At 47.6% G+C, this 26998-nt stretch overlaps 1 protein-coding gene across 3 annotated transcripts in view; it reads left to right on the top strand.

Annotated features, from left to right (window-relative positions):
• AP2B1 (adaptor related protein complex 2 subunit beta 1) overlaps positions 1–26998 on the top strand; it is a 97174-nt gene continuing 70176 nt past the window's right edge. Inside the window, exons 1-5 of one of the 3 annotated variants that reach the window (XM_028520122.2) lie at positions 1–136; positions 4215–4277; positions 10227–10332; positions 14827–14962; positions 16582–16827. In XM_028520122.2, coding sequence (XP_028375923.1) covers positions 4241–4277; positions 10227–10332; positions 14827–14962; positions 16582–16827 — 525 coding nt within the window. In that variant the 5' untranslated portion in view covers positions 1–136; positions 4215–4240. Of the gene's footprint in view, positions 137–4214; positions 4278–10224; positions 10333–14826; positions 14963–16581; positions 16828–26998 lie in introns of those variants that run through there. The other 2 variants (XM_036034061.1, XM_036034062.1) reach the window with 2 other exon arrangements.

The raw sequence follows: 26998 nt of genomic DNA, 5'->3' as shown, positions 1-26998 counted from the left end.
CATCTTTGTCCCTGGCAAAGTGGGTTTTGCGCAGTGGCTTAGCCCTGGAAAAGGAGTCGTGACGTGCAGGAAACCATTACAACACCACCCGGGCCGTGCTCTCTGGCTGCCGCCGCCACCCCCGCCCTCGCCTCCGGTGAGTTCAAGCCGCCTAACTTTGGGGTGTGTCCCTCACTGGTGCTCAGGAGCGGCGGTGGGGGGGGGGGCACCCCAGGTTGGGATGGAGACCGGCGCACGAGAGGAAATCCTAGGAGCGTGACCGTTGAGGATGGAGTGAGCCGTCGGGTGTGACCGTTGTGAGGAGGAGGGCTGGAGAAAGGGACTCCACCGCTGTGGCCGGGGGAGGGAATCCTCGGGTGTGGCGGCTGGGAGCTGGGGAGCGGCGGCGGGTAGGTCTGCTCGGAGTTGCGTGGTTAGGGTAGCCAAAGGCCAGGGGTGTGGCCGGTCGACGCTGGAGGCCGGGGGAGAACCAACCTTCCCCGCTTGGGGTGGTTCACTGAGACCCTGGGACGTCCAGCCCGCCCGCAGAAGGGAAAAGGGGGTGTCCCCAGCGGTTTGCCCGGCTCCCTTAGTTTGAGGTTGAGAGTCACCTCTCCCTAACCCTCTAATGGAGGGACAAACCCGTACAATGCTGACCATCTGGGGAAGGAACAGGAATTCCTGACACGTAAGGGAAGAAAACCTCCAGAACTGTCCTGATACGAAAGAGGGGGAAGTAAGTGGGGGTAAACTTTAGCCTGGAATGTTTTCATTTTGGATTTAGCAAAAAAAAAAAAAAAAATGATCTGCTTTGATAAAGGCTTGATTAAGCCGGAGGCAAAGAAACTGGAACTTCCTGTTACCTCCAGATCCTTTGAATCCGAAGAATTTATTCACGCTCTTTTCAGAGTAGTCTTCTATTTGGGGCTCTTAACGGAACACACTTGGCTGTTTCATTATGAAGCAGTGTGAACAACAGAATAAAGAAAGAACGCTGCTTTAAAAAAGAAGTGTTTTTTAAAATGCCAATTACTATCGTCAATGGAATTTTTTAAAATAAACTGCATTTAAGTTTAGAAAAGGCAGAATGACAAAGGAAGGTGGCCTCAATGAGGAGCAGTTCAAAGTATTAGTAATCTTCCTGGAACACTGCTCTTGCTTAGCCTCAGGGAACACTTACCAGTAATAATAGAAAACACGGGAGGAAGGAGATGCAGCCGTCGTGCAGGAAAAGTGCAACACATTCCAGTGATGACTAAGCTAGGGGTAAGGTGAGAACTGTTTGCAGGTATCTCAAACGCCCTAGGAAGCAAGGAGATAGTGTGTTCTGCAAACAGCCTCACTGAGAGTTGGGTGGCAAAATTAACATAAAGCTAACAAAGTTAAGAGACTCAAAGTCCAGTTCTTGCATCTTTTTTTAAAAAACAGATCCATATTTTAAAATACATTTAGGTTGAGGTTTGAACCAAGCTTGTTGGTTGAAACAAGTTGGTTACTTGTTTGAACCAACAAGTAAAAATTGGATGTACTTGTAGCTTCTTTCTTACTGTATAATATTAACAAATTGCCTTGTCGTCTGTCATATGTAACTACAATCGCTACAATCACAGGTGTGTCTGTTGTAATTAGGTGTCTTTTATAATTTCCTATGAGCTAACTGATACCTGAAGATGCTATTGTCTTTGCATTATTATTGAAATACCTGATTAGCGCCTCTAACCCTTGTAATAAAAGACTGTTGGAATGACCTCTCTGCTTTATAATTTGGTTACTTCTTTGGCCATCTTATTAGCATAAGCACCAGATTGTGTAAAGACCAACTTGAAGTGAAAAGATGGGATTTAGTGGCTTCATCAACTCTCAATTTAGATGCCGTTTCCCAGAGAGCCATTTGAAATTAAGACCCTGTTAATTTTTTTCCTGGCCTTATTATCTTTAGGGGGACCGGAAGGAGGGAGGAAAGGAGAGAAGGGACTTTCACAATCTATATTTAGTGGAAACTAGGTTATGTTAAACCTAGCTGTATAATTCTGCACCGGCAGGCCTGTGAGAAGCAGTGACGTACACCCTGGGCTGGGAAAAGCAGGTGGGATGGTGTGCTTTGTCTGTGGCAGCCTCGCCGTTTCACAGTGCCCCTGGGCCCTGTGGCAGGTCCTCAGAGCGGCCAGGACTTGTGCAGTGTGATGTGGTAGAACAGTACTGTGAGCTCAGACTCCCAGATGGCTGTCTCTGCTTTTTCCTGGGGCTCTCCTGAAGGGACAGTATATTTTAAACCCCCCCCCCCCCCCCCCCCCGCCTCAGGAGCTTAATTTTTGAGACTCTTCAGCAAATACATGATGTTTTTCTGAGCTCTGTCTTGGCTTATTCTTCTTTGGCTTCTAATGTAGACAACAGTGTTCCCCATCCCATATTTTCCAGGATGTGGTTATGTCCATCTCTGGCATGTGATTAAGTGTATCTCATTTTAAAATATGCATACAAATGTAATTTTTTGAGATGATGTTCATGTAACATAAAATTAACTGTTCAGAAGTGAGCTGTTCAGTGGCATTTCATATATTTGCTGTTGCACAACCACCACCTCTTATTTGTTTTTATTTAGACTATTTTCATTTTTCTTGGAGTTTCTGTTGGTTTAAGGCAGGAACTGACTTAATACAATGTTTCCCTGCCAGTATGGGGTGAGGGACACTTCATTACTGGTGTTAACAACAGTGTGAGCTAAGAGAATATGTTTTTCCGTTCTCTTTAAGAGCAGGAATTCTTAATTTAGAGTCTAAGATCACTTTGAAGTCACTCCCCTTCCCTGGAATTTTGTGGGTGGGTACATTAATCTGTAGTTAAGAACACGTAAGGCTCACGGTGAATAGGACAGAGATACAAATCCTTGACCATGAAATTTGTTAGAAGTAATGAAACGTGTGGGTCATTAATAAAGGTAGGCTCTGAGACTAGGTTAATTTAGTGTTTAACAGATTGTATGGAAACTAATATGAATTTACTGTGTGTGTATGAAAGCTTTAAGGAGACTGATTTTTGTGCCATTTTTCAAAGAAACTGGGTGACAAATTCCAAGCAGATTTTGTTTTTAAATCTTAAGTTTTGATGATCGTAGGGGACTTAAAACTGCATAGTAACCCCCTGGATAGATTGTAATGGCCGTGAGCCGCGGCCCTTGTGTCAGGCTCCAGTAACCAACTCCGTACGCTGGCTTTTCTGCGTGTGGATGGACGTTCTCCAGGTCTTCCTGTGTGAAAACCTCTGTCTTCCGCTTGCCTGCTTCCCATTCGTTCCCATTCGTTCCCATGGATTAAATAATTATACATTGTTTTTGAATTTTTGCTAGAAAGACGTTGTGAAAATATTGTGTAAGGCAAGCCTTACAGATTAATTTTTTATTACAACGTATGCAATCAAAACATTTCTGCATTCTATAGTGGTAATTGGTGAGTTCTGGCTCGCCTTTCACAAGGTGACTGGGTCAAGTTCTGGTAAACCTTGAAGTGTTATTGTGTGAGGATCAGGACTGGAAACAGTGAGGCAGCTGCTTGGAAAGATGGCGGATGAGTCTCATTTCTCTAAGGTTGTCCAAGCAGCATATTTTAGAGATGATTTGAGATGAGTTTTTTTCATTTTTCTAAAAGACTTTATTTATTTTTAGAGAGGGAAGGGAGGGAGAAGGAGAGAGAGAGAGAAACATCAATGTGTGGTTGCTGGGGGCTGTGGCCTGCAACCCAGGCACGTGTGCCCTGACTGGGAATCGAAGAATCTGCGACACTTTGGTTTGCAGCTTGCACTCAATCCACTGAGCTACGCCAGCCAGGGCTTTTTTTTTTTACATTTTCTGACCTTTCTTCCTCTTCCGTAATTACATTGACCTGTTTAGTGCTCAGGCAGCACTAAATACAAAATAATTATTTGCACTAAATAATAAAATAATTTGAGAGAGAGAGAAGAGAGAAGGGGAGAGAGAGAGAGAGAAACATCCATGTGAGAGAAACATCCATCAGTTGCCTTCTGTAGGCGCCCTGAGTGGGGATCGAACCTGCAGCCTTTGGTGTATTGGGCAGTGCTCCACCCAAGCCAGCCAGCTAGGGCAGAAGACACTGCCCTTTGACAAAAATATCAGACATTTTTGAATACAGAAATTCTAATACGTAAATGTTCCTAAAACTATCGTATCACTTGCGGGACATAAACAACTTGGCTGAAGGAACTCTTTTCTCTTGCTGCAGGTACACACTGAAGAGCCAGCGACACCATGACTGACTCCAAGTACTTCACGACCAATAAAAAAGGTGAGTCCGAGACCCTGGGCAGCGCTCTGAGGGGCTCCCGGAGTCAGGCTGTGAGACTGTCCCGAGCAGAGTGCTCCGGCCTCTGCGGACACGCGTGCTGTGGGCGGTCTCGCTGGGGGTCTGGCGCTCCTGCAGAAAAGTGTGTCGAGGAAATTAAAGTACAGGGTTTAAATTTGATTTGAAGGATCTGTCGTGGTCAGAGGGAGGGATCCGACATCGATCCATTGAAGATTGATAGATCTGAGCACGTTGATTCTCTTCCAACTTTTTTCTTGGAAATACACATTTTATAACAAGAAATACTACTACATATAGATATGTATGAAGTAAAAATGAAAGTTCTCCACTTTCCTCTTCCTCAGGGGATCTTGTGTGTAGCCTCAGTCTTCTTCTATGCATATGCATACATATAATTTTAAAAAATGTATCTTTGAAGAAAATGGGGTCATAAAGAAAAATGTAGGAAACTTGATAAACTCATATCCCTCCGAGTAGATCTGTCTCCTTCTTTGGCTAAGCTTTGTCTAGGTAACATTCTTTGTACTTAAAACAGGAACCTCTGAAGTCAGTATTATGATTTTGAGGTCATAGATCACTGGAATAGCTTTGAAGTTACTAACTCACTGTCTTTGTACTCCAAAATATAATACTGGTTTTTATAGTGAGTGTTGTTAGCCTGGGAACTAAGGATTCTTGGGAAAGTCCGGCTTCCTTATCTTCTGTGAAATCCTCCCTGAATACCGTAGCGCTCCACCGGCGCTGCAGATGGCGGGAGTGCCGTCTGCGGGCCGGCTCAGCCCTTCTCAGCCCGTCAGGCCTGCAGCTGGGCCGCACTGACTCCGGGGACCAGCACGTCTGCTGGGGTGTGCTGGGCAGGACCCTTGCCTCTTACTCCCTGACAACTGGCCTTCCCAAGCCTGCCTTTCCCCTCTCCTCCAGGGCTAAAATAAGGCCACTTCTCCGCCCCAGAATGTATCTTCCTGGTTTCCCTCGTGCTGTGTACTGGCCCTAACCTCCTGACTGTCTCCAGATTTTACTAAGATTGGTCTTGAAGAACACTGCAGTGTCCTACTTGGATTCATTCATTTATCCAGTAAATATCTACTGAGTGCCTACTGTGTGTGAATCGTATCTGTACCCTAACACGGGTGCAGTTCTTACTAAATATCCTAAATTCCTCCAAGTCAGAGAAGATACAGAAGGATACCTGATACCCAGATCTTGATTTACGCATGTTGTTTCCCAGGAACGGAGCCAGGACTCCTTGGAGAAATGCCTGACTCCAAGGCTGGGTCCAGAGACAGCACGGGAGGAACGTGAATATCTTACCCCAGAAAGCAAGAGAGAGGAAGTGCTCAGAAATGTTGGCCCAGGGCCAGGAGCAGAGTAGTTCGAAGGGGCTTCCGCTGGCCAGATTCGAAATTGATAATTTAAGAACTGATCAAAGTATTGGACTGTAGCCCATTGAATAGTCAATACATCAGTACTCATAAATCATGGTAGTAGTTGATCCAGGCAAGAGTCATCAGTGAATCCTAAAATAACTGGCAGGCAAAAGTTTGTTGAAGAATAGGATGTTTATATAGTTTCAAAAGTATCCTTTCAAAAATCACTAATCACAAGGGGAAAAAATAGTAACTTTACTATGTCAAAACTTGGCAGTTACTACCTTAACCAAGTGTGGGGGGGGCTCTGTGAACCCCCCCATCCCCTCTCTGCCACGGATGAGAGTAAGTCTACCAAGACAAGTTCTGCTTGGGGAGGAAAGGTGGCTGATCTCTCAGAGGAGAAGGGCCAGGAGCCTGTTCCTCATTGGGCTTTTATTAGCTTTAATTTACACAGGAATACAGGTAAAGCTCGTCAATCATTATCAGGCAGTAATGATCAAACAATAGATAACATTCAAAGAACTATGAGGGCTTATTTTGAGTCAGGGTCAGATAGCTAAGGGGCCATAAAACTTTGGGGAAACAAACTCATTTCATGCTTGGACCTTTATCATTTAAATTGAGGGTATTCTTAGCAAAGCAGGATTTTCAGGATTTTACGTATTTTTGCTTAGGCCTGATCTCCCCGGGGAACCGCCCTTTCTGGCACAGGGCTGCACCGCCCTCTGACATTGTTTCAGGCTAAAGTCAGGCGGGGGAAGCCAGGCAGCCAAGAGATTAGACTTCCTGCAGACCGAATGAGCACTCAGGCTATGTCGAAGCCATGGGTGAGGGTCCATCACCCCCTTTTTTTATAGCCCCAAGTCCTTCCCTGAGGGCCCCTCCGTGACTCTGCCCGCCTTGGGTCATCCCTCCCTTGAGGAATCTTACCCGTCACTGGCTAACCCGTCATCCGCCCGGGGCCATGCAGGGTGAAGTGAAGGGGACAGAGGCTGCGCCCCTGCTGGGGAGATGAGCTTTGTCTCCGTAGTGGCTTAGGGTCCCAAGGTCTCTCACTCAGCCTCAGCCCTGGGGGTTACGGCTTCTGAAACCAGGCGGGGCGGTTCCCAACAACCAAGTGTTCGGTGTTAACATCACCAGTGGTGGAATAAATCAACATCCTTTTCCTCCTGATGTGGTGCGCCGAGTAGAACGTAGCATCGTTATGAAGCGTGCCTGCCAGAACGCGTACTGTCAGTGAGGTCACGGGGACACCGGTGAGAAGCCCAGACTGAGCGCGTGAGCGTGCTGGAAAACTCCATCGTGAAAGCCAGAGGCTGAGGAGCGCTTCCAGATCGGAGGAGGCTGGACAGACAGGCGCGGCGGTGGGTGTGATGCGGGGGCCTGAGCTGGGACTTGGCCCAGGGAGGGTGGGTGTAAAACTGCTGCAAAGGACGTTTTCAAGACCCTTGAGTAAGGTCTTATGATAACGAATCCTTGTTAAATTTCCTGGTTTTGATTATTGTGTCACTGTTATGTAAGATAATTCCTTGTCCTTAGCGATTACACACTGACATATTCAGAGCCAATGGGATATGGTGCCTACAGCTCACTGTTAAAATGGTTCAGGAAAAAACCTGTAAACATACGGGAAGTAGGATAAAACAAATATGGGAGAATGTTAACAACTGGGGAATCTTAATGAGATTGCAGCGCTTCACAAAAAAAAAAAGGTAGGAGGGCACACTGGAGTGGCCTGGCGTGAGCGAGGAGCACCGGCCTATCTTCTAGAAAGCTCAGGCGTGTCTGTGCTGTCTTGTCACTTGTAGTTATGTAAGGGCAGGCAAGCGCTCCTGTGACAGTACACAGGGCTCCACAGTTAGTGAGTCAGTGAGTGAGTGAGTGAGTGAGCTGTATCGACTCCCTGCTAGTCGGTGGCTTTCCACCTCATCTACACACTGGCGTTTCCTAGGGAAATTGAAAACAGTGCTGACGTCCCGGCCCCACAGCCCCAGATAACCGGTTTCATCGGTCTGGGATATGGCTGTTAGTGGGGGGTGGGGGATGAGGGGGGAGGGTTTAAAAGCTCCCCTGGTTTTTCTGATCTGTAGCCAAGATTGAGAATTGCTAGCTGCCAGCAGTGCTTGGTAGATCTGATTGAGGGGAGGAGGAGGGAGACAAGGTAAGACTTGGCACAGGTGTGTGTGTGAGTGCTTCACCCACGACCCCTCCTGGGCTCCTCCCGGCTTCCCTCTTGGTCTCTGTTGCTTGCACCTCACAAAGGCCTCTAGCCCCTGCTGTACATTTTCACCTTTTTTCTGATTTTCTCATTCTGAAATGTGTGTATTTCTTCTGTTAACTTTTTTTGGGCTTTGATGACCAAGGTATTGTCTATAATGACATAAGAATTTACTTAAAAACTTGCGTAATTCTTCAAACCTTCTTTTGTAATGGGTCCTGGTAATGTTTTCTTATTTAGGGATTCGTGCAACTTTAAGACAGAGATGAATCATGGCTGGTATTTAAAAGCGGATAGACCGTGTTCCCTGTACTTCCTGCAGCGCCCACCAGGATTGCCGCGGGAGCAGATCCTTGAGGTTTCTGCTGTCGGGTTGGAATAGTTTCAGTTACAGCCCGTTTGGATTCTCCCCCTCCTGCTGCTCTTCACCGTGCGGACTTTCCGGAGCCTTCGGCTCGGCTCAGCTCGTTTCACTGCTCCCAGGAGTGCGAGGCGGGGAGGACCCCTGAGAGCTGGTCTGGCAGCGGAGGGCTTGGTGAAGAGGAGAGTGGCTCTTACAGGGTCCAGCTGTTCGGGCTGCACTCTCCTTGCAGCCGTCGAGGAAGTGAAAAGCAGATTTTGTGACATGGATCGGTTTGCCTTGTTGGCAGTGGATATTGATGTCACAGGCTATTTTTTCTTCTGGTGTTCAGCGGCTGCGTTTCTTAGTGTCATCCTTCACATTTAGAGGTTTCAGCAGCTCACAGAGTTTTCCGTCCCCACTGTGTCTGTCCTGACGAATGAGGTCCGAGGAAAGGGAGCATCAGGGACCGGGGCAGGGGAGGGCATTGGGGCAGGAGGGTGTGGCGCATGTGGATGGGGCGCTGACGGGGAGTCACGTCTTCATGGGCGTGCTGGTGTGTTTTCTGTTTTCTTTTAAAGCCATTCGAGGGTTATACACTTTATTTCCCCTCCAGCATTCCGGAGATAGGTGAGCCTGGGCCTTTGTGTGGCGGTGACAGCTGTGCCGTGTCGCAGTCCGGGGCCCGAGTGGTCCGTTATCTGAGATTGTTTCTTTAGAAATGGCTCTGGTTTGTACAGTGCGTGAGGCTTCAAGATTATCGTTTCTTTTGTTAGACTGATTGACTAGGATGCGGCCTTAAAGCCCATTAACCCCGCCCCCAGCCCCCATGAACTTCTTAAAGCCTTCACTAGAGTGGAGCCACTGATTGTCAGCTGTGGTTGTGCATTAGACTCCCTTGGGGGAACTTGCGGTGAATGTCAGAGTTCTACTCCTTGACGTTCTGACTCATTTGGTCCAGAGTAGAGCCTGAGCATTGTTATTTTAAATGCTCCCCAGGAAGTAGTGTGTGGCCAAGGTTGAGAACCTCTGGATTCAGGAGACACTCTGTCACCAAGTCACTCTGAGACCTTGGAGCCCTGGTTCTTTATCTGTGACCTTACTAAGAGTGGGTGAATGAGACCTGACCAGTGTGTGTGGCTCAGTTGGTCGGGCGTTGTCCCATGCAGTGAAGGTTCAGTTCCATTCCCAGCCTGGGCACGGGCCCAGGTTGCAGGTTCAGCCCCTGGCCCCGCCCCCCACCCCCCTCGGGGGGGCACTTATAAGAGGCAACCCATCATCTGTGTTTCCCTCTCTTCCCCCTCCCTTCCTCTCTCTCTAAAAGAATAAGTAATTTTAAATGCTTGTTTTTTTTTTAAAGACTTCATTTAATTTTTTAGAGAGGAGGGGAGGGAGGGAGAAAGAGAGGGAGAGATGCATTGACTGGTTGCCTCTCTTTCACCCCCAACCGGGGACCTGGCCTGCAGCCCAGGCGTGTGCCTTGACTATAATCGAAGCAGCGACCGTGGGGCTCGCAGGCTGCAGGCCAGCACTCAGTTCACTGAGCCACACCAGCCAGGGCTGATTGATTAGTAATAATAATAAGTGGGTGAATAAGATGACATCTAGAGTCTTTTGGGGTTAGAAAACACTGATTCCTGAACCTTTTCTTTGTCTACATAATTTTTTCCCCAGGACCTTGACATATGATGGGGGAGATCCGTCCTCAGATGCCCTTCTCTCCCTGTTGTAAGATACGATGAGGTTGGCTTTTCCCCCTCCTGTGCCTCCTCCGGTCTGGATTGTATCTCCCTCTCTGGCCGTCGCCTGAAAGATGGTGTCCCTGTGAGCGTCAGTCACTGCTGGGGGGTTTGAGTTGTACTTACCCTATAACTTAAATAACCCTACTTTGGTTGCTGTCCTGGCTCTAGTAAACTTCATGGTGTCACGTATGACATAACACAGTCTTCTGCTTTGGCTCTTTGGTCCTGGGGACCCAACCGTTTTGTTTTCTTCTCTTACAGGGGAAATCTTTGAATTAAAGGCCGAACTCAACAATGAAAAGAAGGAAAAGAGGAAGGAGGCGGTGAAGAAAGTGATCGCTGCTATGACCGTGGGGAAGGACGTGAGGTGAGGGCAGTCACGCCGCCGCTGACCGCTGACCGCTCGGGCAGCTTTTATTGCTTCCCGTTTCACATGGTGAAAATTAGAGAACCCGTGAGAGCGGGTTTTCCCCTGAGAGCAGCATCAGAAAGGGTGGTTGCTTTTACATGAATTCTGTGACTTCAGTTTGTTTGTTTTGCAAGAGTGAAGGCAGTTCGATGTTTTGCAGACAGATCTAGGGTAGAAGCTCCCGAGAGCGGGCGCAGCTTCAGATGTGTCGCGGAGGCGGTGCTGGAAGACGGTAAAGATACACTGAGAAGCAGGGGCTCGTATGTTCTTCAACTGGCGTAAGCCAGTGCCCTCAGTGTTAACAAAGTCCTTGTTTAAAAAAAAATTGTGTAATTTAGCAGTACCATTTGGAAACAAACAAGGATTGTCTGCAGGCCCCCAAGGACCCCCTGCACCCCCTCGGGGGTCCGTGGGGTAAAGGCTATTCCTGCGATAGTGCTGAGGCGTCATCATTGTTGCCTGTTTCGGGACGTTGACGTTCTCACCGCCGACGTGGCAGTGTGAGTCCGGGCGGTGGGGCCACGCCGGGAGACCAGCCGTCGTCACCTTCACCCCACGTGCGTGCGGGGGACGGGCAAGGGCGGTTTCGCTTAGGGCTGTTCGTCACGAAGCGTTCAAGTGTACTTTATTTTAAACACTTGATCCTTTTTAATATTCTGTATGGCGGGAATTATGCATAACACACTTCTGCTGCATAGCAAAGAGTGATGGTTGAATTGGGGGGAAAAAAACCCACGCACGAGCGTCGAATTGGGAACACCGATTCCATATGAAACCGTGATTGACAGACAAATTACCGTTAACCACACTTCAGTGTTTGGGAGACAGTTTATCAAAGACGAACAAAGTGAACCCGTTACTTCGAGGGGGAAAAAATGACATTAGATAAATTTAAGCTTCAGAGTGAAAATTAGAGTGTTGGAAAACTTGTATCTCCTGTCACGAGCTTGACAGCCTCGCAGCGTCTCCGGTGAGACGGGTGGCGAAGTTGGGGCGCGGGGGGGGGGGCGGTGAGCGTTTGCTCCTCTGTAACGACCTCGGGGGCCTGCACGGCTCGTGGCACTGTGTTTGCAGGTGGCCAGTGCTCATGGCACCAAGTTAGGCGTGGGTAAAAGGCCCACTCGAAATAAATGACGAGTGAGAAGATTTTAATGCAACCTGCATGCTGTAGCCAACTCTTAAGAAACTTCCATCTGTGAACTAAAAAATAAGGAGGGTCCATAGTTATATGAAAAAGCTACTAAAATACTTCTTCCTTTTCCAGTTTATGTACGTGTGTGAAGCTGGATTTTTTTTTCTTACACTTTAACCAACATAATATTCTGCAGCGGGTTGAGTGCCAGAGCAGACGAGAATCCAGCTATCTTTGATCAAACTAGACATCAGAGAGATTTTCGAAATTGTAAAACAATGTCATCTCTTTTAAAAAAAAAAGTAGATGTTTACTTTAGAATGGTATTTGTTACTGTGAAATGTATTGTTATTCTAAATGGGTTAATATTTCTAAAATTTCTCCATTCGGTAGTTATATAACGCACATGAACAGAACCGCTCTGGGGAGCTCAGGACTTTCTTGGGGGTCGTGAGACCCGCAGGGTGAGAGCAGCTTCCCTGAGCGGTTGGGAGCTCGCGCGGAGACGGAGACGGGAGGAAGTGACTCGGGGTCTTCCTGGGCTGCAGGCGGGCTGGGCTGGGCAGGTGGTGGTGGTGGTGGTGGTTTCGTTTGTTAGCGAGTGAGCACGGCTGGGTCTTCACACACCGTGACGTGACCTCCGTCTCCGAGGGCAGCAGACTTTTCTTGAAGGGCAAGCTAGCAAACACCTTAGGCTTAGCAGGCCAAGAGGCAAAACATTGAGGTTACTGTGTAGGTAATGACATAATGAGAGAAAAAAATTTCCACAAATATTTTGTTGACAAAATTCAGCATATAATTAAGTATAGTTTTTTTTTTGTACTGCATGTCTACGAAAAAGTTGGGGTTCTTTTGGGGGGGTTACAATTTGTTGAATTGGGGTTCAGAGTAAGTGTTCTTTCTGTTGTCAAATAAGCTGTAAAATGCTCACATGTAAAAACCACTGTTAGCTCACTGCTCAGGCAGAACTGGGTGCTGGGCCCCGTCTGGCCCGCAGGCTGTGGTTGGCTGACCCAGGACCGGCCACCGGAGGGCGGTTTTCGCCGAGGACCAGATACATGTGGTTGAGCGCATGGGGGCAAACGGACTGTTACTGTCAGTATTCTTTAGGCTTTCGTGTTTGTTTCCGTGTTCTACAGGAAACTTACAACTCTTTGGGGGGTTTCCCTTTTTTATGCTTGGTAAATGCTATTTGTTAATTTATTAATTGGTGGTTTATTTTGTGCCTTGCACGATGCCAGATACCATAATCCAGACAAAAGGATTGCAGGTGTCTTTTAGCCTTAATAATAAAATACAATTAGGTAAGTAGGTGTTAGAATGTATATGTTAAAGGCAATAAGAGTTCTCCAAAAGAGCGGGCTATATAACTAGAAGAAGGTGACGAATCCTTCTCGTGGGAGGTGGGATTTGTGCTGCCAGAAAGATGGCTCCAAAAAGCCCAGGGAGTGGAGGTTAGCCGCTCGCAGGTTGTGTTGCAGTCTCCACTGCGCGTGACCGCAAGCCAAGCGCCGTCCAGTAGAAATGGCGTGTGAGCCACACATGCGATTTTAAACTTCCTGGTAGCCACCTTAAAAATTAAAGTAAAAAATGGATGAAATTGATTTTAATAATATCTTTTATTTTACCCAGTAAACCCAGAATAGTAATATTTCAGCAAAAAATCAACATAAAATTATTACTGAGGTACTTTACAGTATATTTTTCATTCCGAGCGTCTCACGTGTACCTCACACCTCAGTGGGGACTGGCCACATGGCGTGCCGTCGGTGACGAGTGGCTTCTCTCTGGGAAAGCTCAGGTTTCCAGCTTTATGCTTTGGTTCTCAGTAGACTTGACCGCTAGAACTCGGACTGTTCTGACCAAGATCTTCTTGATCTTGTGCGGGTATTCGGAGTTAAATTATTTAGGGTCTTGAATTTCCTGTGGTTAGTGTCTCAGGTTTATGTGCTTGTTTTGCAGTTGTTTTTCACCTGAGCTGTTCCCCTAGGAAGTGGGAAGAGCCCTCATTCTGGGGGATGTCACTGGCACTTACTGATTGTCTGCGTGTACGCGAAGCTGCACGGGGGACGCACCTGCCAGTCAGTCAAGCAGTTTCCCTTCCAGGGCGGAGGTCATTGGTTACTGGCGACAGGGTGGATTCTTTGGCTTTGCAGTCCATCTTCCTTTTGTAAACAGTTTCTATTTTTATATGTTGTTTCTATATGTTTTGTGGGAGCTACACCAAGTGACCAATTATGTCTCTTAATTTTCCGTAGAAATAACACTGACATTTGCTTCTTCTGTACTGGTAGTAAGATATTTGGAAGTATTTAACTTGTAAGGTACTTTGAGAATGGCTTAGGGAAAGGTTAACTTCCCTAAGGTAAGTTCCCTAATTGGTAACTTCCCATAAAATTACAATTAACCTGTGTTTTTTTAAAATGCAACTTACACTTTAAATCTGACAAGCTCAACCCTTTCAAGCTAATGGTGCTACTTTGTGAATGGAAACACAATTTCTTTTTGCTGGCCTCATAGGAGAACAGTAAACTGTGAAATGACTTGAACTTGGGAAGAGTATAAACTCCTTTTATATTTACGTGCACCGAAATTTCACTTGTCTGAACGTGTGAATAAATTCCACTAAAGAGGTCTCATGATGTCCCAGGGAAATGGTGGAGTCCGGCTGTGGGACCAGAGATGCACAGGATGAGCCTGAAGGGAGCGTTTCGTTCTGCCCGCAGGCCGGGGGGCTGTGGGGAGGAGAGGGCCAGCCGCACGGGCTCCCGCGGTGCAGGGCGGTGGACGAGTAATGAGCAGAGAGAGCGTAGCAGCTGCAGGGCTTCGAAGCCCTGATGAATTGACATGAAGAATTGCTGTTCGTTTTTTGAATGATAACAATAGCAATTTTTAAAAGCCCCTGAAAGATTGTGCATGAAATGATACGGTGTCTGGGGTTCGTTTGGAAGAGCTGCAGAGCAGCTCTTGGGGCACGGACCAGGGCGGGGTCTGAAAGGAGGCGGGGCCGTGTCGGGGTGTGTTTTCGGCGGCTGTAGATGTAGGGGGTTTGGGGCCGTAGATGCAGGGGGTTCGTTATATTGCTTTCTCTCCTTTTGTTTGAAAACTCTCACGGTGACATTTAAAAAAGTTTAGTGTTAGCGACCTTCTTGGGATCAGCACTGCGAATCCTTTGGTGATTCGTTTCTGTCATAATACCACTGTGGGGACATTGGTCCTTGCATCAGACCACTTTGTGGATAAGGTTATTTTGTGTTTCGTCTACCAGGTGGCACCAACGTCTGTTCACGTCCCCTTTCTCTCTTCCCCTCTGCCCTCAGCTCCCTCTTCCCAGACGTAGTGAACTGCATGCAGACCGACAACCTGGAGCTGAAGAAGCTTGTGTATCTCTACCTGATGAACTATGCCAAGAGTCAGCCGGACATGGCCATCATGGCTGTCAACAGCTTCGTGAAGGTAACCTCCGAGACCCCGCACCGGTCTCTCCCGCTTCCAGTCGCCTTCTCAGGAGTGCCTCGGTGCGGTTCATGTCTGCGTGGCAGATGAGCACCCCTGCCCCGAGAGAGGGCCCCTGGAGAGGAGCACTGGCAGTGACCGGGAGTGCTCGTGTCTCAGGCGTCCTGTGTGCCAGCGCCGGTCATCCGGCTCGGACCACGTGGCGAGCCCTCTGTTAGCCGGGCTCTGTGCGTCTCCCAGGTGGGAGAGGGAGGCCAGGTGGAACCTCACTGTCCCGTGAGCCGGCAGAGGCTCACAGAGACTTGCACGGCTGACATAGCGTGGGCGTGTTATTGAAGTGCCAGTAGCCTGTTTTATCTTTGTAGAAATTACGCTTACAGGTCAGAAGTAGTGGAAACTGCTACGGGGGTACTGCTTCTATTTTGCATTACTTAATAGAGCCTACATTTGATTAATTTTTTTATTATGGAAAATTTGAAACGTATGCAAGTAGAAGGAATACTCAAAATACCCATCTTGCAGTTCCAGTAGTTACCGACTCATGCTCAGGCTAGTTTGATTCACACTCCCTGTGCATGCTTCCCGACCCTTCTCCCTTCTCCTAGTGGGTAATTTTAAAGCAAATCCCAAACATCATAAGGCTGAAAAATCTTTTCACTCTTATATTTGTCAGAATAAGGTTTCCTTCTAAAAGATAACCACAGTGCCATTTTCACGTCTTAAAAATTTGACCATTAAAACAAATTTCTTAATATTATTGAATGTCTAGTCAAATTTTTGCTTATTAGATTTGAGGAACATAAAAATAAGGGTGTTCCTATTAATGTTTTTTTACTAATTTTTTTCTACCTGAAATTTCATTTGCACTTTTTAAAAAAAAGACATAGCATTTCTAAAGTTTGCTTCTATTAAACTGTTTCCAAAAAGTAACCATTATACTTTCTTCTTAGGGAATTTTGTTCTTTTCCTGTTCAGCTACATTGTACAGTATCAAAGAACATTTCATTTTTTCTCTCCACGGCTTGATAGACAGCCTGCCTCATAGGCTAGCTGCACCCATACGGGTTTATAATATGTAAAGACATTTTCAGAGTGGGGCAGTTCAGGGAGTGTTCCTTCTCACTAAGTGTTGTGTGTGGGACTCGGAGGAGCACTTGCCAGTGAAGGAGGGACTTGCTTCTGTCAGGCCCACACCAGCCTCCTGTTCTCTTTTGCTTTCTTCTCTGTAGGCCAAGCCCTTTTCCTCCCCCGCTTGCTATTTGGGGCTCATCTTTCCGATTCCTCATTTTTCCTGCACCGGGATACAAGCCCACAGGCCTTTTGTGTTTTTAGGGCGGGTGTACTAACGGCCATGGGGGTGGTAACTCCAGCTCACTAGGCTTTTGCTCAGTCTGGGGGCTAACCCGTTCCTTCGCTGCGTGTATAAGGCAGGTGAATGGGGCTCTCGTGGCCTCTAAGGTCTGTACCAGGAACAGAGCAGCGTGGGGGGTTTGGGTTCTGGCGGAGACTGGAACCGGAGGCCTGCATTAGTAAACTGTTCTCCCATGGCTCATGCAGACCCGACTGTCTCCTTTCCGTCACCGTGTCCGCCTGCAGTTGTCAAGGGTTGTTTTTTGTAGGACTGTGAAGATCCCAACCCTCTGATTCGGGCCCTGGCGGTCAGAACCATGGGGTGCATCCGGGTGGACAAGATCACAGAGTATCTCTGTGAGCCCCTCCGCAAGTGCTTGAAGGACGAAGACCCCTACGTTCGGAAAACAGCGGCGGTCTGCGTGGCCAAGCTCCACGACATCAATGCCCAGATGGTGGAAGACCAGGGGTTCCTGGATTCCCTGCGGGACCTCATAGCGGATTCAAACCCAATGGTAATACGCTTTTGCTTTTGTGACGAGAACAGTGTTTAAAATGGGCTACTCTAAAAAGCGTGTTTAAAATGGTTCTTGCCTTTGGGGCATCGAACCGTAGGTTAGCTGCGGGAAGCGTGACTTCCCCGTGCCCCGCAGCTTGTCGGTCTCACGCCCCAGGTGTGTCTGAGGTGGAGCCGAGGGCTGACACACGGGGGTGTCGGGTGAACCTGCGTATCGCGTTTACCCCGTGTCGGCTGAGAAAGCGGTTTTCAACTGGTGGCGTGCCGCCAGACTGTCTGATGTGTAATCAGGAGCACCGACCTCCCTTGCCGTAGACTGCCAGCTTTTTTTAAAATGACAGCAGCCAACACAACGATAGCTGTCCAGTGTGAATAAATAAAAATTACACCTATTTTTTTTTGTCAGATCAGCAAAAGGCATTTTTGGTGTGCCGCGGAATTTTAGTAATTCGTTTGTGTGTGCCATGAAGTAGAAATGGTAGGAAATCGCTGGCTTTGAAAACCAGTCCTTTCATTTCCTTAAGGAGGTTTTTACCTTAAGTTTATGTCAGACTTTTCAAGCTTCTTTCTTCAGATAGAGGTTTGTGGTGTTTTCTGGTGGTGCGGGAATAGAAACTGAATCAATTCTCTGTATTGCCTAAGTAACGTAATGCATTCTTCTCCTGGAGAATTCCAGGACAAGAATCTTTTTAGCGAACTGGATTCTGTTTTAAATGTTTGGCAGCCAGAACGTAACTTAACACCTCACCGTTTTGGGACCGTTTCTTTCTCTTGACATTTTAACCTTTGCCCGTGTAATGAGAGGCGAGCCGAGCCCCAGCGGTGTGTTGGCTCTGCCGGGCCCTGGCACTCACTGCACCGAGAGCTCTGAGTGCCATCGCGCGGGGGCGGAGGGGCGGGGCCGCTTTCTCTGCCCGTCCTCCCCGACGCAGGCTTTTCTGGGAGGTGAATGATGCTGTGAGTTAATGAGTGGGTATGTGACCTCGGAGTATTTTGTTTTGAACTTTTTGAGATAGAGAGTTGGGATTTGCCATGAAATAGTAGCCATTGTCTCTCACTTGCAAATTCCCTGCTCCGATCTTTGCTTTGACATTTCGTTTGGTTCATACTGTTGTTTGGATAGTCTTGGCTCCTGTTCATTGTCCTTTAGGTTTAGTATCAAGGTCCAAGGTTGAAGCAAACCACCTTTTTAAGGTACTGCGGTACGAGCTACCATCAGGAATCCTTCTACCACCCCCTAGGCATAGAAGTGGCTGTGGATGCCTGTGTGCTTAACCTGTGACCCCTAACAGGTAGCACCTCTCAGAATTAGAATTCTGAATCCGCCCGGACTGATGGGGCTCTGCAGGTTGGGGCTCGTTCTGCAGAGCCAGAGTGAAAGGTCACTGGTTCGATTCCCAGTCAGGGCACATGCGTGGGTTGTGAGTTCAGGGGACGTGTGAGAGGCACCCAATCAATGTTTCTCTCTCTCTTTCTCCCTTCCCCCTCTCCAAAAATAAGTGAATAAAATCTTAAAAAAGAAGAAAGAATTTTGATTCCACCTTGCCTTTTCTCCTTCAAGCAGTACCATGTGGCTCTTTTTAAAAATTCCATGAAGAAATATCTATTTTATAGAACGTTGAGCTGGCACCAAGCTGTGGTTTGGGCACTGCTTTTGATTCATCCTGTTATTCTGAGCAACAGCTTTTGAAATTTTCTTTTTTTTTTTAATGCTAATTATGTGCAAGTGGGAAGGATATTCATTTACTAGTTGAAAAATTATGAACTAGAAGATAATGATAGGCTAAAAAATGGTTAACTGTACAAGGATTTAAAATTTTTAGTTATGTTTTTATTGGTAAAACAATACATGTCTGTTGCTATAACTGGTAGGCCCAGACTGGTTTTCCTTGGTTTAATTCATTGAAATTTTCTACTTGACAAGTGGGGAGATAGGTGACAAGCAGCAGGCCCCACACACCACGTTTTGGGCACCCCAAGGAGCAGGTAGCACATTCCCTGCAGAAACCTGCTGCACGTCCAGCAGGGCTGAGAACTGAGAACGTGGCTCTGAGCGAAGTGAAGACGAGTGCCAGCCCCAGGCAGTTCCATCAGGGGGTGGTTTGCCCGGGGGCGGGGGGAGGCGTCTCTGTACTAATGTAAAGTCTTAAGAGCAGAACCCAGAAACTTCCACGGTCAGGGGTAGGGCCTACCCGGGGGCTCACTGAAGCCGTCTTGGTTTTTTGTTTTCGTTTTCCCCCCGAGTAGCACTCGGAGATCTTGACACAGATCAGTCGAGAGGATGGAGTGATTCTGGGATGAACCTAATCTGTCTGATTTATTCAGAGTTTTCATTGTAGAGGAAGAGCTGGCTTCTTCATCTAGTCTGTGCACTCAAGTAGTGAGTGCATGCCGTTTATTTATTTATACTTTTTATTGTGAGAATTCTCATCCACTGAGAGTTAGAGCAACAAAATAAATAAAATGGACCCATTTGCCATCTCCAGATTAAATGATTATTATTACAGCCTGCTGCGACCAGGGGTGGAGGTCCCTGAGTGGGGGCGACGGGAGATTAAGAAAACTGGACCCGACGCAGGTTAAGGAAAGGCGGGGCCAGGCGGGGCCTTGTCCTCGGATGGAGAGAATCATCCCAGAGTGTGAGTCAGTGGGGACGTGGCCAGGATCTGACCGGTCCTGCGTCCCCGCACCCATTGCTCGTCACTGTCCTCCTGGATGTATAGACACAGTACAGTTTAAATACGTGCACGCTCACAGAGACGTTTAGAACTGTCTCCGTTTTCTCAAAAATCTGAATATACAAAGGCTTTTACCTGAGAACTGTATTAATATGGAAATCTTTAAATCCTCTTAATTCTGACGACGGGTAGGAGTCCCTTGTTTCTGCTCCTAAGAGGAAATTGTAATCCACCGTTTTCAGCAGTTGCTCCGCACGGGGGCAGCACTGCACCAGCAGGCACTGGGACGAGCGCGAGAAGCCAATGCTTCCAGGGATTCTGTCTCCGTAGTTTCTGTGCAGCTCCCTGCAGAAGGGCGTCCCAGATGTCAGAGCGTCAGAGCTTCTGCAGAAATGACTTTGAAATCTCAGGGTACACTGGTGATAAGGTCTGAATGCTCTTGCGGTCATGCTGACCTCCAGGCCGGTTCCTGGGGGTAGTGTACCTGGCTACAAGTAGTGAAATTACATTTTCATTCTCTGTTTTGGGTGATTGCACACCTCATTTTCCTGCAGTTGTTTTACCATTTATACTTTAGGGCTGGTTTTCAGTGAGATACTATTTAAAAGAGAAAAGATAAACTTTGAAGTAAAAATTCTCACGGCGTGAAGCCCTGGCTCCACCCCCGGAGCCTCCTTCCCCTTCCCCTGTGCGGTGAGGGGCACCAGACTCCGCTGAGAGTCTGTGAGGGCTGCCTGAGCCCTGAGCCGCTGCATGCAGGCCCCTGGCAAAGGGCCTGGTTCGGCTGCCTGCCCTGGCAGCAGTTGCCGTGACGACCATAGTGTTGATGCACAAGTTCACTGTTGGCACAAACTCGAAGTAAAATGTCTTCTGAGGGAGTCAGACCTCAACTTATTTCCAGATGCAGATTCTCTTGGTCCATCATTTTGAAAGTAACACCAAATTTAGAGTGAGGAGACACTCTGGAGCTGTAGGAAAAGAACTCCCCTGATGTCAGGATTGAAAAGATTCCCTCCAAGTTTGTATCTGTAAGAAACATGTGCTTTTGAGTGGTGGTGACTATTTTGCAGTTTTTGCCTGAGCATTAGGATTTTCTCTGTTTATTATTTATGGGTTTTCATTTCTGTCTGAGAGGCGTTCTGAGGTGGTCCAACGTAAGCTAACATTTGACGCCAGAACTGCCAGCCCGGACCCTTCCGACAGCCTCGTGCGTGTGCTGGGCCTGCTGTGTGTGGGTCCCGTTCTCCCACGTCCCCACGGCTGAGGGACCTCGCCCTTCTGTGTGCTGGCCCTCCTCGGTTCTGCCTCCATCTCTGAGAGCTGCCTGCGGGGCGCTTCTCTTCCATCGCCCGGTTCTCTCTGTCAAAGCACAGACTCCCGAATTCGTGGGAAACGGGTCTTCCCATTTGTTGAGGGCTCTTCTGCACAAGCAGCATGCCCTTACAAGCAGCGCCAGCTTGCACCGGTGTAGCCTTGAGCAAAGGTACCAGTTAAACTGCTAGCCTCTTTTCATTTGAACTTACTCTGCAAAGCTGTTTTATGAAAAGCATTTTTCTTCCCCCAAAAGCGAGCGTTTTCACTGTGCGATAGCACGCAGAGACGGCATGGGGTTATGGCAGCAGTTCTCTGCTGGGGGCGGTTTGCTTCCCAGCGGATATTTGGCAACGTCTGCACATACTTTTGCGTGTGGACACTGATGAGCGGGGTGCTACTGGCATCTGGTAGGCAGAATCCAGGGGTGCGTTCAACATCCTGCAGTGCCCAGGACAGCCCCTTGCAGCAAGGAGTCATCTGTTCCAGAATGTCAGCAGTGCTGAGGTGGTGGCAGTCCGGGTTATGGAAATGGCATGTAGCCCTTAGGGCCAGAGTGGCTGCTGTTTGGAGTCCTAGGTCGGCTCCTCACTAGAAACGTGGCCTGGAGCAAGTCGATTGAAGGGAGCTTCAGCCCTGACCGGGTGACTGCTGCCTGAAGCATCACCCCATACACTGAAAGTTTGCACACAGTTTGACCCCCGGTCAGGGCACATACCTAGCTAGGTTGCAGGTTCGATCCCTGATTGGGGCACATGCAGGAGGCAGCCAATCAAAATTTCTCACATGGATGTTTCTGTGTGGCTCTCTCCCTCCCTGCCCCCTCCTCTGTCTCTCTCTCAAATCAGTAAATGTCCTCGAGTGAAGATTTTAAAAAATAATAAATAAGAAGAGCTTCAGTTTTCCTATCTGTAAAATGGAGGTAGTATTGCCTATACTGGATTATGTTAAACATGAAATGTTAACAGTTTTTAGTGCCTGACACACAAGTGGCTTTTCTTGAGGAACAGACCTAATGTGACGTGCTTTCTGATATTTGTAATTTTTATTTAGACGTTAGAATACTCCCGTTTTTGTGGTTGGTTCATGAAGAACACACAGCGCTCTCCACGCCGGAGGTCTGTAAAGGGAGGGCCGGAGCGGCTGAGTTTGGCGCGTGTGTGCGAGTGTCGGTGTGGTGCGTGCTAGGCGCTTGGTGAGAGTGTTGTAAGAGACGGTGCGCTCCGGCTGCCTCTGGGCTCCCCGGCCCCACTCGGCTGTGTTGGGACTGAGGAGGAGCTGCCACTGATTGCTGCAGGATTGGGGTGTGGAGCCCCTGCCGACCCTGGAGGCAGCTCTGGGAACGGCCACACCTCTTGGACTTCCCGAGGGTCGGTCTGAATGCTTGCCTGTCTCTGTTTACAGAGGAAACAATGGGTTTTGTTCCTCTTTGTAATAAATTTTGTGGAAATCTTTTTCAATGTATCCTCATTTTTTAATGCATTGTGTGTTTTTATTTTATAGATTATTACCAACTTTTTTTTTAATAAGCTCACTTTGGAAGAGAATAATTTTAGGTTTATGGAAAAGTTGCCAAGACAGACAGTACAGGAAATTCCCATGTCCTTTTTTCCTCAGTTTCATTGAATGTTAATTTCCGACATAACCGTGGTGCATTTGTCGGCACATTTGTGGAAGCGAGGCTTTAGCGTTGGTACATTCCTGTTAACTGGGGTGTAGACTTTATTTGAATTTCACGAGTTTCAGCACAAATGTCCTTTTTTTGCTATTCCAGGATTTAATCCAGGATAGCAAATTGCATTTAATTACTTCCTTTTATAAAGAGCTCCCTCACTCTGTTTTAAAGCATCTTATCTGCAGAAAAGAACTTTGTGACTGTGAAATGTGCCCCCTGCCCCTGGAACTATACACAGTGCAGCGGTTAAAGCTTGGGCTCTGGAACCAGGTACACGCAGGTTTGCACCCTGGTTCTGCCATTTCTTGCTGTGTGGTCTCCCTGGCCTTCTCGGTGTCCTCATCTGGAACACGGAGGTATGGACAGAGCTCCTGGCACAGGGAGGGCCGAGGCTTGCAGAGCAGTTAACATGCGCCTGGTGTAGTGTGTGTCCTTAGTAACAATGTAATTGGAAAAGACACCAGCGTTCCGGCTGCCTGTCACTACCAAATCCAATAAGCAATCACAGCGATTGAATCTTTTATGGGCACTTTATTCAGATGGCCGGAGATCCGAGAAGATGGCGGGTTCATACCTTAACAAACCATCTTCCCTTCTCTTTCCTGGCCAGATCTTTTATAAGGGGGTGGGGGAGGACAAACAAGGTGCGGTGAGGGCTTTGAGATTCAGAAACTGCAACATTCCTGTCCTGGGCAGTTAGCTGATCCCAAGGGGGAGGGGTGGTCGTCTGCCTCTCCCTGGAACAAAGGTGCGGCCCCAGGCATTAATCTGTCAGTGCCCCAGGAGGTCAGCTGTTTTCCCCAGGAGCCAGGATGGGCCTTATCTGTAGTTTCTGAAACAAAAGCTTTAACATACACATTACTTGCTAGACTCAAAACTGTGTACCTTAAGCTAAAATTTTCCAGGTCTGGAGTCCCCTGTGAACAGGAAAGGTGTGTGTGCTGTGCTGTATGCTGACTGTGCTGCTGGGCCGTCACGAGTTTAGGGGGCTGTCTTCACATGGCAAGTTTTTTAAGAGTTTTTATTTTCTATACCTCATACAAAGCCAGGCGATTATTATGTAATCTGAGGGCAGCTTAGCGACCAAGGCCCCTGAGCCTGTTCACAGTGTTGTTCTCACATCACTGCGGAATTAGTTCACAGAGGTGGTTGTTCAGGAATATGCCTTCAAAGCAGTTTTCATCAACAGCATCCTGAAAGCTGGATGCACCTGTTGTGCATGGTACTTCAGCAGTGGACATAAAAGCTCATGGCTCGTTCATTTCTTTCTTTTTTTTTTTTTTAAGGTTTTATTTTTTTAAGTGTCGCAGGTTCGATTCCCAGTCAGGGCACATGCCTGGGTTGCAGGCCACGGCCCCCAGCAACTGCACATTGATGTTTCTCCCTCTCTCTCTCTCTCTCTCTCTCCCCCTTTCCATCTCTAAAAAAAATAAATAAATAAAATCTTTTTTAAAAATTATTTTTTAGAGAGAGGGAGAAAAAGATACATCAATCGGGTGCCTCTCGCATGCTCCCAAGGGTCCCCGGCCTGCAACCCAGGCATGTGCCCTGACCAGGAATCAAACTGGAGACTTCTGAGGTTCGCAGGCCAGCGCTCAGCCCACTGAGCCACCCCAGCCAGGGCTTGTTCATTCCTTAGTGTCCCCTTTAAGGTGGTCGTGAGGCTTAAATTTGCAGGGAGTGACTTCCAGAAGGGAGGTGAGTGGTGGGATAATTTTTTTGTTTTATTCATGTTGCAGCATGCGTTAGTGTAATTTTAGGATTTGTGGGCCAAGTAACTATGATTCTTAGGACTGCCTTTTTGTCTGTTTCTTGACATTCATTTGTAGTGTTTTGGCTTTGGAAATATTTGCATTTTGTCAGGTTACATTTTAAGCCACTTTTAAGTAATGAATTTTATTGAGACTTTTGTAAGTCTTTTTTTTTAAAGATTTTATTTATTCATTTTTAGAGAGGGAAGGGAGGGAGGGAGGGAGAGAGAGAGAGAGAAGCATCAATGTGCGGTTGCTGGGGGTCATGGCCTGCAACCCAGGCATGTACCCTGGCTGGGAATCGAACCTGGGACACTCTGGTTCCCAGCCCGCGCTCGCCAGCCAGGGCGACATTTGTAAGTCTTAATTGCTACAATGAATTTAAACTTCCTTGCCATAATGATAAGCGTTGACTCAACTTCCTCATTCCGGGGAAGAAGGTGGGGGGAAAACAGAACGTAATAGAATGCAACACAGGTGGCCACGCTGTGACATTGTAGCGTGAGCTCTGGTTTTACTTGAGGGGGAAATTACCTGGCACCGTATGGTCACCGTGTCCTTAAGGAGATGATAATGATGGAAACGTGCTTTGAACAAGGAACGTCTTGCCCTGCTCTTTAACGTGTGACTTGAGGCAACTCCCTGAAGGAGAAAGCCAGCTTCCGTAGTGCTGGTTTCTAGGAGGATGGCATTATGTAAACCACCCATATATTTCATACTAATAGTGTTGGGCAGTTCTGCTGCTTTCACTGTATTTGAGTCCTCAGGGGCACCTGCCAAAAGGATTGCAAATTGAATGGGAAAACCGAGGCATTAATCTCATCAGCGTGTGCGACCTTGAAGGTCATTGCTGGAAATGGAAGTCCTCTAAGCAGTAATTTAGTTAATAGGGGGAGTCACTCTGTTGGAAAGCGCTATCTTCCTTGGGCTCTGGGGCTGTGAAAATCAGTGAACTAGAATGCAGAATGGAAATCATTCAGAGAGACGGGGCGGGGGCGCGGGGGCGGACTATGTGAGGGGTTTCTCATAAAGGAGCTGCTGTCTGGGGCACGGCGTTCCCATTGTGTGTCTAGGTTCCCTCCGCAGCGCTCGGGCAGGGCCATTTCCAGTCTAATCACAGCCTCCACTGCAGCTTGCTCTTTGTCTGAGAAAGGGAGGCCAGGCTGGCGTGCACAGAATTTCCCGTGCAAGTAGGGGGGCTTCTAAATCAGATCTTATAGCCAGATAGCCAATGTTGGCCCTTCCAGTGCTGCCATGGTGCGGTGGTCTCTGAGCTGTAGGGAGGAGAAGGGTGCGTTTTCCTCCTTGTACGGAGCCGAGTGTCGCCTTCGCCTGGAAATGAGGTTTTGGCTGTGGTGTCCTCTCCCCACGCTGAGCTTTGTTTCCCGTCCTGCACTTGAAGTCCACGGCTCTTGGCACTCCCCTGAGTGCTGCGTGCAGAAAGATTCGTGCTCAGGCACTGGAATCAGAGCCAAAACTTGAGTTCGTGTTCAAGCCCTATCTTTTTCTGGCTGTGCTGACTAAGCAAGTCACTGACTTTCTCTAACCCCGTATTTATAAACTCCTTTAAAAAGCCTGCTGCTTACCTGTAACAGGTGGATTTTGCTAGCAGCCAACTCAGAACTGCTGTGAGGATTGATGGGCCACAGTCCGTGTTGAGTGGATCTTACCTGTTGCTGTCTTTCATCTCTTTGTGCAACTCGGTCTACTAGGTGTAGTATCGGGTGAGCCAAATACAAGTTGCTTACCTTAAAAAAAAAGCAGCAGATTCCAAGGGTCTGTATGGAACTATCAGACTGAATAGAAGTCTGTATTTCAGGCAGAGAAAGATTTGTCTAGTGTTGACTATGATTTTACCTGTATCTCTCTGTGTGCGCGCATGCGCATTTGTAACATCTGCACTGCAAAGCAGACGTACCACAGCAGGTCTGGGTGCAGTGGGGAGGGGAGGAGGGCTGTTTAGGCGCGGTCCCCAAAGAGTAAAACTTACCACAATTGGCAAGCAAGGTGAATTTCAAAAAAATTTTTGGACGATATGGATGTATTGTAGCCTAGATGTCAACTTTTTTCCTTTTGGGTTTTTTTGTTGTTGTTGTTGTTGTTTTTTTTTAGATTCCAACTTTTCATAAGCCAGCTAAAGTACTGAGAAAACACAAGAAACCCTATATATAAATCTACTTTTTAAAACAAAACTTCCTTGAAAAACCCATCTTTCTGGGGAACTACAATTTTTCTGAGATTATAGTTAAAAGGCCATTGTTCTCTTTGTGGTAGTGTTTCCTAAGAGAAATGCCTATTTTCTAGAGGGAAATATGTCACATGTATCAGTTCAAATTCATGAAAAATGTTCATGTGGTGTTTCAAATGAAGGCGATACAGCCTTTGTTTTGATGGACCAGTAAATGGAGGGGCTACTGCGGGGTCACGTTTGTTCTCTTGTGATACTGAATTATTGTTTGGAGAAGGCTCTCTGGGAAGACGAAGTAAACCCAGTCTTTTTGTTGGTCTGCTTTAGAGTCAGCATGTCTAGCTCATGTTCAGTGTCCGCTACACCAGGTTGGCTTCCTGGCCAGGAGAACTCGGAGCAGCAGTCCCTGTGGGCAGGCCCCCCTCGGTGCGGTTCCGAAAACGTGGCACTTGGAGCGTGACAGTCAGGCGATGTCAGTGGAAAGGCGGAATAGGAGGAGCTCCGGGGAAGTTTAGAAGAACAGCACAGTTTTGTCCTGGGGGGTCTCTCTCCTCTGGTCGGCCGGT

Source organism: Phyllostomus discolor, chromosome 8 (genome assembly GCF_004126475.2).
Source record: "Phyllostomus discolor isolate MPI-MPIP mPhyDis1 chromosome 8, mPhyDis1.pri.v3, whole genome shotgun sequence".
Classification (NCBI taxonomy): domain Eukaryota; kingdom Metazoa; phylum Chordata; class Mammalia; order Chiroptera; family Phyllostomidae; genus Phyllostomus; species Phyllostomus discolor.
Note: the sequence above shows the minus strand (reverse complement) of the source record. Positions and strands in the feature narration are given on the sequence as shown.